At 38.0% G+C, this 11,854-nt stretch overlaps 1 protein-coding gene across 1 annotated transcript in view; it reads left to right on the top strand.

Annotated features, from left to right (window-relative positions):
* Positions 1 to 9,217: 9,217 nt before the first annotated feature.
* The window catches only part of Snoo (Sno oncogene), a 157,503-nt gene continuing 154,866 nt past the window's right edge, over positions 9,218 to 11,854 (top strand). The window contains exon 1 of the mRNA XM_065359795.1: positions 9,218 to 10,806. Coding sequence (XP_065215867.1) covers positions 9,886 to 10,806 — 921 coding nt within the window. The 5' untranslated portion in view covers positions 9,218 to 9,885. The remainder of the gene's footprint in view (positions 10,807 to 11,854) is intronic.

Here is an 11,854-nt window from a genome sequence, read left to right as displayed (position 1 = left end):
TGTTATACACGCATATCAAAAAAGGGGCCCCCAAGACAGAAAGGGGCCCCAAGACAAAAAGGGGCCCCAAGACAACCTCAGTTAGGTTACGTTGAAAATCCACATCGTCAACACTCAACACATAGGGCACTTTGGCCAGCTCCAATGCTGGGGCCCCAAAGCATTATATGTATTGAGTTTTATTTTTCAGTTGAACTTTTTCCTTCCCATCACAACTCTTTCGAAAAAATAGGTACTGTAAGGGGGGATCTGGGCGTTTGAACCAATCATCGATCTTCAAAACCAAAACAATGACCTCCGATCCAACAATCTTTGAAATAGAATTGACTACCACTCTTCAAACAATCTAACCAATTCACCAATCTTCGATCTTTGACTCGAAACCAATCATCAATCTTCTCAGCCAAAAACGAATGAATCTGGATGATTTTTTTTTCTTCCAAATTTGACAAAACGATCTCCGAATATAAACTTGAACTTTTCGACGATATTGACAACAAACTATTTAGTGAGATTTTCACACTTCTTCAAGGAAAATAATTAACACAGTTGAATATTCGATATGTTTTTTCTCGTTTTATTTTTCCTTTAACACAATTGAAAAACGAACTATTTTGGTAATTGACAACGAACTATTTAATTATGATTTACGATAGAATATTTGGATAAAAACCACAGAATAAAAAAAACAAAGTTCATCGAATTTTTCGACACAATTTATTCTCTAACCGAACGAGAGATGGAAGAAAGACCTTGTTAATTGTATTATTTTTCTATCACGACTATCAAACTTAACGAATATTAATTTCAATAATTCACCAAATATGATGTTCCCTTCCATAGTTCCAATGTATCGTTAAATCACGCGATTGCGAGCTCCAGTTTTTTTTTGTTGCGTCAGCAATTTCAAAAAAAATTTTTCCCTTACATAAGCTAATTGATCTAATTATTGCCGAAGTCGATAACGGTATTTTTTTCGATGAATTTTATACGTAACAGTACCCAAAGATCGTATGATGACTTTTTATTGAAAACTTTGTGAGTGATGGAGTTCTCGATTTGGACTTTTGAAAAATAAAAAATGCATTTTATTTTTTAAAAAAATGAATCAAGGATTTTTTGAAAAGTGCATTTTTTATTTCTAAAATTTGCCTACCTAGTTGGATTTAATGAGCATTTAAATATCGAGTTTAACATCTTACTCGAAAATTGTTGAAGAGTTTCGTGTTTCTAAATTATTTTTCTGAAAGTCTCATCAATTTTTACTACCTTTGATAGGTACATATTTTCATATGATTCAACATTTTATAATGTTTTTGCAATACTTACTTTCATTACTCTATTAAGAAGTTTTAGTTTATAGTTTAGTAACTTGATTATTACACGACCTGTGGATTTGTACAGAATTTTTACAAACCAATTTAATCCTTAAGACCGAAACCAGCCTATGAAACTTTGGGCTGTACGTATTCATAATTTTAGAACAATTTCGTGTTTCTTACTTTATTCTTATTTCCGAGAAATTTGATACTTACTTACTTTAAACAATTTTGTACTTTTCGATACAATAATTGTAAGTAATTTTTAGGATGAATGTCAATTTGTCAGGTTATTATTTTTTATCTATCGACAATAATGTACGTATGTACATAATACAGCCATGTATTATAGCAAGTAGCAAATAGGGGGCATCATATTTCTATATAATGTATCTAAAACGATGAATGATATGTCGTCTTGCGCAAATAAATTTTTTCCTCCTCCGCATTGGCAATTACATTTATCTATTTTTCTTGGTACATTGTTGACGCGCGAACTCTCTAGCCTTACAAAGCTGTCCATGCGTATTGATAAATTGATACCCTTCTGGCATTTCATTGGTGAACTGGATGTTGAAGTCAATCTTTTTCAAATCCGAATTGAACGTCGAATTTTCTATTAAATTTTCTGAATTAATCCGTCTTATTGTAAGAAGTCAACAAGAAATTAATCTTACATCATGTGATGACAGAAAAACCGGATTGATAATTGAAAACTCCGAATATTCAAATTCAAAATGCTTTTATTAAGTTAGAACACATAATCATATAAAAGTTTTAGGTTCAAAGTTGATCACGATTGAGTACAACACGATCACTTTAAATAATATAAACAGTAAAAAACATTATTACATATACATATTTTTAAAAAATGAAAAAAAACAATTGCGAATTGAAAAAAAAATTTACAAAAAAAATCAACCTGAAGATCATGATCTCCCCTACCTTTTTTCCCCATTACAATTTTTTTCCCTCTCGATCACAATTATTATACCTAAATATAATTTTACAATGAAATTTTTCTTACCATCGGAATGGCGCCAGCTCCTCATACTGCGGCGGTGGTCCTATATCACTTGAGGTGAGACTCAAAAGCGCCTCCGCGGCCGGCACCTCTTCGGAATAGGGCACTACTACAATTATTGGTTCGGAGTTATCTTGAAGAACGTCGCCAACTTCGGAATTTAGCACTGCTGAGTTATCAGGAGGGACGTCGCAGACTCTTTGCGATCCCAGCTGCTCAAATATAGATTCCTCATGTTCTGAGAAATCGATACCCTGTTGAAAAAAATACATAAATAAATATAAAACGTCGTCACAATCAATTTATCAATTTTCTTCCAAGTTTTTAATTGCGTGGGCCAGCGTTGTTTAAATGTCCAAAATAATCTGAAAAAAATTCCAAAATTTTCTTGGGTGCATTTGTTTGATCCTTCTTCTCGAGTAGAGGAAGTTGGTAATATCTGAATCTATGACGAATAAAAGGGTAAACTCTGGAAATAATTCAGAAATTTCATGCATTTTTTTCGTCTTCTTTCCCAAGAGGGGGGAGGGGAGAGTGAAAAATCGCACGGAATATCGCTTTAGGAAGGCCGAGAATTAAAAGAAATAGTCGAAGTCCCACAGCCATGACGCTCCTCTGGAGTGGCGACGACGAAGTCTCATTTTCATCGATCATTGGCCCCCATACCACCCAACTCGATCCAAACCAAAACAATAACAATAAAAAAAACAAAAGTGACAATAAAAATAAAAACAAAAAGTAAAAATTAGGAATACTATTAATCGTTTAAAATGTTAATTAGTCCGCCGAAGTCAACCAACCGGTGTACGCGCAGCGGCGTGGCGCGAAAAGCGTAAAAAAAACGTAAATAAGCAAGCCTCAGCTTCAGCAGCTTGAAAAGCACAGGGGGTGGAAGAGGTGACGGCGGCGCGGCTGCAGCGACAGCGACAATCGTACTGAAACGAATGGGTTACGCGAATGCCGCCGACGCCGCGTCCAGGGCGAAAGGGGGTCGTGGTAAGAGTACAGTGGCAGTAATAATACCGAATACGACGTCGACGTCGAAGGGTAGTAAAACACTACGGAGGGTGCGGAATGGTACGACGTCGACGTTCGCCACCTTGGTCGTCGCTGAAGCCCAGACCTGGGCGCAAGCGGGGGAGAAAGTGCGAATAGCGTCAGCGACGTCAGCGTCGTCGTCGTCGTCGTCGTCGTCGTCGTCGCCGCCGTCGATGTTGGACAGCACCCGAAACGAAAGGGGGTGGGTGCGGGCAGTTGCTGCTGGTGTTGGGGGGTGGTGGGCAGCGTCGTCGGTGTCGGTGGAACAGCGAACATAGTACGACCGACCCAAGGTTGCTAAAGAAAAGGTTCTCTCAAGTTTTGATCTTTTCGAATACCGCCGGCCCCAGTTCCCTCTTTGCCGCGCTAGGGTGTGTGACGTCATGAGATGGAGTTCTCCGCTGTAGTTTACACACATTAAATGGAAGCGCTCTGGGCGAATTTTATCAATTTTTATAATTTTTTTAAAAATACGGTGATGTGCAGGTGATTTTTTGAACCTGAATCCTTTAGAGTATGATGAATTCTACCTAATGGAAAAAAATACAATTTTGAAAAAAAATTCAACATTTTATATAAGTAATGTTGAATGAAAAAAGCAGTGAGGTTTTCTGCACTTTACTCAATTTTTTTTTCAATAAGGACATAATGTATACAATTTTAAGCATGGCATTTTTTTCTTTTTTTCAACTCTATTTCTATCTCTTTCTAACTTTCTTCTCTCCTCTAGTAAATCTAATTTCATAATTTGGTCTCATTTTCAAAATTTCTATTGTTTATCTTATGATAGGTTTGGCTGTTGAAGAAGGAATTTCCAATCCATCTTCTTCTTAATTGTTGTCATATACCTAAGTCTGTCTAATTTCGATCTTACAGTCGTTGGGTGCTCCCAGGGCACCCTATCGAGATGCCCTAGGGCCATGAGCAACTGAGATATGAGAGGAGTCCTAAACCAGGAGGACCTCCAAAAGTCCAAAGAATCCCCCACATAAATTCAATAAACATGAACAAAGCACCCTATCGGGATGCCCTAGAGCCATGAGCAACGGAGATATTAGAGGAGTCCTTATCTAGGTGAACCTACGAAGAATCCCCCACATAAATTCTCTGAACAAAGTCCATGATTGTTGACTTTCTGTAAGTAGATTGTTCGTAAGTTCTCGATATTGCTGTATGTTTGATATACTAGATCATATTCAATTGTGTTGTTTGGTGTTTTTGTTGCTAGCTTCAAGTTGTTCTTTATTTTCTTTATTTTTTAGAGTTCCTCATTCCAAAGTGGGAGCTGAGAATCTTTTACTTTGATTTCTGCCTGGCTTTTTACTTCTGCTGCGGTTTCCTCTATTTGGCTGATCCAGAGATCTATTCCTTCTTTTGTCCTATCCCCATAGATTATGGTATGATTGTTGTTCTTTAGTTTAAAATAAATTTCCCCTAATTTGTACCAATTTTATTTTCATTTAAAAAGAAAAAGTGAAGTGGTATGATAAAAATGATATTTCTATTAGGTAAGTATGACAGTTTTGTTTTTGAATTTTTTCTCTTCTATTATTTATTATGCTTCGCAATGTCCGAAATCGGGCAAATGAGAAAGAAGAAGAAATTCTTAAAAATTCAGCACATGATAAAATAAAAATCAAAAAATTTACTTACTCTCAGTGAAGGAAAAAAAATCCAATTTTCAAAAATGGATATATTTTTGTCATGAAACAATCAGTTTTCCTATGCACCATTGACAGTATTCATTATGGTCGCAGGGCTGCAATTCTATTTGTTCTCCAGTGTTTTCCAAACATATGATGCATCTCTCCCGTTGGTAAGTTGGTCTGTATCCTGGAATAAATTCGTCGACAACTTCGTCTCCAGGATATGATAGTGTAGTTGTTTTTTCCCTCCTTATCTGGGGCTCTGGGGCTGGTAAAGGAATTCCGAGACCATCTTAATTCTTAATGTTGTGCGATCATTCTGTCAAGTTCGGCCCTTAACCTTGGCTGCCCATCCCAAGGGACCCGGTCTGGGTGCATTAAGACCATCACCATTCTTGAGATTAACGGACCTCTTATCCACGGAGGTACCACTTGAGTACTCTCGAAGTACGCAAAGTGGTCTACCTACATAGATGCGCTTCATCCAATTCTCCCAGGTTGACGTGACTGTTTCATAAGTCATGTTTGGGTTATTGGGTTGCTTGTTATGAGTTGGAGTGGTTCATTTTCTTATAATATTTATTTTATATTACCTACTGCTAAATAAAGTTTTAAAAAAAAAATTATCAATTCTTCATATTGATTTTCATATACTTACTTACCTACTTATGTACCTATGTGCATTGCATACTTCATCGTACTTGAAAAAAATGATGAGGAAAAAAGCAGGGGTGGTGGTCCGAACCGGATCCTGATCCCTGGCCCTGAAAGATCTTAATTGTTTCTGATCCCGATCATTATTTATTGGGATCTTTCACGTTCAAAGTCAGAACTGTTGGAAACGAATTGGTTGATAAAAAATACTGAAACTAAAACAATTTTCAGTAAATTTTGTTGAACCAGGTAAGTACATATGTTATTTTTTTTTTTGAAAATGTTATAAAGTGTTTAAAAATAATTTGAGGTGTTCCCTAAAACATTTATATTTAGGTACTAGACTTATTGGAACCATTGAATGCAATTTTTTAAGTGCGTTACGGCGTTTGAAGGTTAATGAGCAGTTCTGAATCATATAAATAAGATTTGAAAAATTAAATTGAACGTATCGAACAGTTGTGGAGTGTATCTCAGATCTCTAAAAGTTGAAAGTTTGAAAATTTTGGCTTGTTCGCCCATTTGAACACATTGAAACTAGGATTTTTTCAATTTTAAAAAAAAAGCTGGAAGTACAATCTGGGTCATTCCACGTTAATTCGACCTAGAAGAAGTCGTAAGGGGAGTCGGCGATTTTCTTGATATTTTTCCAGTGCAAAGACCTTCTGAAAGGATGACCAATAGCGCGAATCGCAGCCCTCTAGCCCTTTTTTAATGGCTGCTGGGGGGGGGGGGTTTAAAATATGACTTTTCTATGTTCTGGTGAATCCTGGTGACTTCTGGTGAATCTTGGTGAGTGATGCACCAGATGTCACCAGAATTCCCCAGAACATAGAAAAGTCACTCATTACTTATACCCTGGTGACCTTTTGGTTACAAATTCAAGAAGCCCTGGCCGTATTTGAGCGATTTTATACACCTGGTGTCCTGGTGACTTCTGGTGAATCTTGGTGAGTGATTCATCAGAAGTCACCAGAATTCCCCAGAACATAGAAAAGTCATTACTTATACCCTGGGGTGACCTTTTGGTTACAAATTCAACAAGGTGTCTAAGTTTTCAGTGAACTTGAAATATCATTTATTTCAGCAGTGGATTACTCGATAACCGCGATGTATACCAAAATGGAACTTTTTCCAATAGTTAGGGGTTTTGAAAGACTTCTTGGTGATATGTATCATAAAAATCAGTGTTGCCACTTTTTTTGTTCCAAAAATTAGCTCGAAAACCTTGAATGGCATCATGTAGGTAGTAAAGTCGATTTTAAAAAATTGAAAGTTTGCGAAAAAATTCGATTTTTTAATTTAAAACATGAAAAAAGTTTTGAATGGTAAAGTTAAGCCATTTGATCCCTATTTTTACGTATCTGTTGAAAAAGTTGAAAAAAACCCTTTCACTCGATGAAATGAAATCCTCACAAAAAAATCAAAATTCGAAAAGATTCAAAAAATGAACGAATTATTATTTTTTTGTTGTGAGTGTAATTTTTATCAACTTTTTCATGAAATACGTCAGAAAGAGGTCAAAATAAGACAACTGAATAAATTTAAACTTTTTTTGATGTTTGAAATTGAAAATTGAATGTTTTCGAATTTTGATTTTTTTGTGAGGAGTTCATTTCATCGAGTGAAAGGGGGTTTTCAACTTTTTCAACAGATACGTAAAAATAGGAGTCAAATGGGTCAACTTCACCTATCAAAACTTTTTTTCATAATTTAAATCAAAAAATCGCATTTTTTCCCAAACTAAAAATTTTTTAAAATCAACTTTGCAACATGGTACCATCTCAATTTTTGAATATGTTGTTCAGCATGAAAAGTTGTCCATAATGTATTTTTTCAGAATTTTTGAGAGTCGGAACGATATGAAAAGTACGTTTTGAAACTTTTCGAGCTAATTTTTCGTACGAAAAAAAGTGGCAACACTGATTTTTATGATATCTCCAAAAAGCCTTTCAAAACCCCTAACTATTAGGAAAAGTTCCATTTTGGTATGCATCGCGGTTATCGGGTAATCCACTGCTGAAATGGATGATATTTCATTTTCACCGAAAACTTTGACACCCCCTGACAGCCTTTAAAAAAGGGCTAGAGGGCTGCGATTCGCGCCATTGGTCATCCCTTCGGAAGGTCTTTCCATAGGAAAAATCTCAAGAAAATCGCCGAACCCCCCTTACCACTTCTTGGTCGAATTGACGTGGAATGGACCATCTTATTTGCGAGTACGTATATAGTACAAGTTGAAATTTCAGGAATAGATAACTACTTAAAGGGTAAAATTGAGTATTTTTTAGACTGTTGTGTTCACAGTTTCACCACCCTCGAAGGTAAAGAAACTTTTCATGAAAAATTGTCTTTGTACTTCTGCATCCGCATTCACATTTTGTTGATTTTGTGTCTAATTTTAATTTACAACAGGGATGAGTCTCAGCCCAGTACCAGGACCCGAAACCCAAAAAAGCCCCGATTGTTTCCTTGAAGCCCCAATGTCCAAGCCCCAAAACCTTAAAAACTGTAACCTACAAAGCCCTGGCCCAAAGCCCGAAACCTTTTCCTCTGAAAACCAAGCCCAGAACGTGAGCTCCGAAACCCAAACTGTGATAAAGGGCTTTTTGGGGCTTTTCGGGGCTTGTAAATTTTGTAAATTTCTATTGTAATCACCGTTCTGTGCATCTCAAAAGTCAAAAATGATGATTTTCAACAAAAAAAATTATAACTTCTGCAAGAAGTTTAATATTCCAACTTTCAAGGGGGTTTTGGTACATTATTTATATTCCCAAGCCCAGAACGTGAGCTCCGAAACCCAAACAAAAATTCAGAACTTCAGCAAAATGTTTGATATTTCAAGGGGATTTTTGGTACAGTATTTATATTCTGTAGGTAGTTCATTGTTATTTGAAAAATGATACTTGAAAATATAAAAAATTTGAACAATAATTAAAAATCACAAAAAAATTTAATTCTGATTTTAAAAAAACAGTTCTATTCAAATAATTTTGAAAAAAGCAATCGGAATCTGCCCTTAAAATGTGTTTTTTTTTTTTAACAGAAAATCAAATAAGATTTTACTTTATTCTTCACTAAAATTGCAATTTCAAGCTCCAAAAACCCCTGAATACTTCATTCAAGCCCTGGACACTGAGCGGCCGAGGGAGCGGAGCCCCCTAGTATTGAAGGAAAATTATTTTTTATTCACGAACAGAAGTGATTTTTCCTTCTCTAAAAATTTGTCGTCTTCAAAATTACTCTACGCCTTATTATTTTGCCTTAAAAATCATAAAATTGCTAACGTTAGCGCGTTCTTCCATTTACTGCATGCATAACCTGCTTTATCTACTCCGTCTCATGACGTCACAACAGTCGATGGACGCTGCAAAAACGGGAACCACCCACTTGCGCCGAGTGAGACAACCTTTCTCTACCAACGTTGTACTAACTTGGTTGGTTATCCGCGTGGTAGCTCCGAAGCGACTCCGAGCGTCGACGAAAACACCCGAGTCGGATTACAGCGCCGTAGACGGTTCACGCAGAAACGGAAACGTCATAGCCATTAGAATTAGATATCGGGGTACGTGCTCGTGCAATGTCTGTGTTCGGCTTCGGTTATGAGCAGTGTAGAACGGCTACGGCGTTACCGGCCTGTTGTCGTTGTGCGTTATTGTGAGTTGTTGGGCCGATTGCCCAAAATTAATATAGTAATAATTTAATTTTTTTTCGCGGCGTGTTTTTTTCGCCTTTTGCCGCCATTGGTGTTATTCTTGTTGTTAATTTTTTGTTCCTCATGATGATGATGTTGTTGTTCGGCGTGTGATTTATTTCGCGCTGCGGCGAGAATCGTTCGTCGGCCGGCACCACGATTCGAGGTTTTTTTCGCTTTGCGAAAAGGTTTTTCAATTTTAATATCGGTAATTAATTTTGTCCAATTGTAATATTATTATCATGTGTCGTCTAGTACGAGATTATCGCGAATTTTCGCCTCGAAAGTGACGCGGTTTTTTGTCGGTATTCGATCGATCATCGGTGTCGATCGCAGCATCACCATCGTAAATCAAATTCACGCTGCGATCGATCACGTTGCTGCTTGCTGTGGATTGGACGAAGCCCATCTCTGGTAGGTTGGCATTTAGCACGACGAAGAAGCCCGGATCCAGCTCTGTAGTACAGATCGCCTGTTTCGTACGTAAGTTGCAACATACACAGCGCAATAATGATGGAAAAAATACCAATTACGCCGGAAAGTGAGCTGCAGCATTATACGCCTCATCTGAAAAAGGTGCTGAAGACGTACCAGAAGAGCGCCATCAAGAGTCTGCAAGGTCCCAGCACCGTATTGGCGACCGATGCGGTATCGACGACGATGAAAAAGGAGCCGGCTTCCGAGTCGTCTCCGGAGTTACCACTAGAGACGCCTCCGCCGCCGCCGGTTCCTCAAGTTCCTATCCTTTCGACGGCCGATCAAAGCGCCGAGCTTTCGGAGACGCTCATCGAAGGGTATCGAATATCGTGCTTTATCATCGGAGGCGAGAAACGTATCTGTTTCGTTCAGCTGCTGAGCACGGTGCTGAGGAACGTTCAAGCTTACACCATCAACAACGTATGCACCGAGTTGTTCATCAATTTCTCATCGTGTAACTCGGAGCAGCTCCTGGCTCTGAAAGCTAAAGGTCTGCTGCCGGCTGAAACTCCTACCTGTGGCCTGGTCACAAAGCCGGATGCCGAAAGATTATGCAGCGTTCTGCTGCACGAAGGAGGCGCAGCTCCGGAAGGTCTGGACAAGCATAGTCAGTCTTCGTTCTACGTCTATCACGAGTGCTTTTCCGGCGCCAAAGGCGTACTGTATTACGAATTTTACAACGAACAGAATTGGTGCGTGCAGTGCGTAGTATGTCGACGGCTATTCACACCTCAGATGTTCGTATGTCACAGTTGTTACATGGATAAGAAACGTAATTCCATTCATACGTACATCGAGACGGGCATTTGTCACTGGGGCTTCGATTCCACCAACTGGAGGCTTTACATTCACGTGCTCGAAACGCAACCGGAGTACGAGAAATTCACCGAAGTGTTGGAGAATTTCAAGAAACACCATGTCAAGTCCGATCTGATCAGGCTGAAAAGAAAACAGGTACGTGATCGTTCGGTTTTGCTACTAGTATTGTTACTTTACATCGAATTCCGGTCGTAAAAGCTCATCAATGTTGCTAAGTTTCGATCTAGAATCTACGTGAAGTTAGCTCTACGAAGAGTAGCATCTCTTATCACTCGATTGATTTCGATCCCATGGGCCATGTGAATAGATACCGTAGACGAGACAATAAATATTCAATTTTTCGACAAATTCTGGTCGTGAAATGTCATCGATTTTGTGAAGTTTCGATCGAAAACCTACATACATGAAGTCAGCTTGATAAAGAGTCGCTTTTTTTACTCCTCGGTTAAGTTCGGTCTCAAATGAATGGCACATGAACGAGCGTAATTATTCGTATACAACGTTAATACTCATATTCTCGATATGATACAATGTTGATTTGTTTACTACTACACGTTGTGGCACGATGATGACGGTGCTGCGTTATCTCTTCGTATCTTTTCTCTTCCCCTCGCGCCATCATCGTAGTAAAACTCGATAAATTTTGCGATTGAAGAGTAATACATTTTCAATGCTGGCTGATGCATTAGGTAAATGAACCAAATGCACGATTTTGTCAGATTAGAATTAATTATTGTGCTCGTAATCGCAGTTCTGACTAGAGTGTCTTTCTAGGTATACATGTCTATTGTTCGGTGTTTGCTGACATCTTCCCACCCTTCCATCTTGGTTCCTATTTCTGACCTTGAGCCAGAAAATAATCTCTTGAAAATGGATGTGGAATTTTGATTGAGGAAGAGAGAGGGGGTGAGTTCTTTCGAAGGTGTTTCGAATGAGAATTCGTGTATTTTGAAGTGACTTTTGAGTGGCTCTCGAGAGTTTGGATTTTTCAAAAATGATGATATCGTTGAAAGGTTAAAATGTTTACACTCTGGTGGATTTAGATTGCTCAGAAGTTGATGAAAAATTTTCGAGTGAGTCGAATCAATGAGCAGAAGGTGTGAATGACTATCTGAGGTTGAGGTATCACTTTAGGAAATTCTCCATCTTGATTGAAAGCAGATTGGATTTTTATTTATCGGAA

Source organism: Planococcus citri, chromosome 4 (genome assembly GCF_950023065.1).
Source record: "Planococcus citri chromosome 4, ihPlaCitr1.1, whole genome shotgun sequence".
In the NCBI taxonomy this organism is placed as follows: domain Eukaryota; kingdom Metazoa; phylum Arthropoda; class Insecta; order Hemiptera; family Pseudococcidae; genus Planococcus; species Planococcus citri.
The sequence above is the reverse complement of the archived record's forward strand: the minus strand, read 5'-3'. Positions and strand labels throughout refer to the sequence as shown.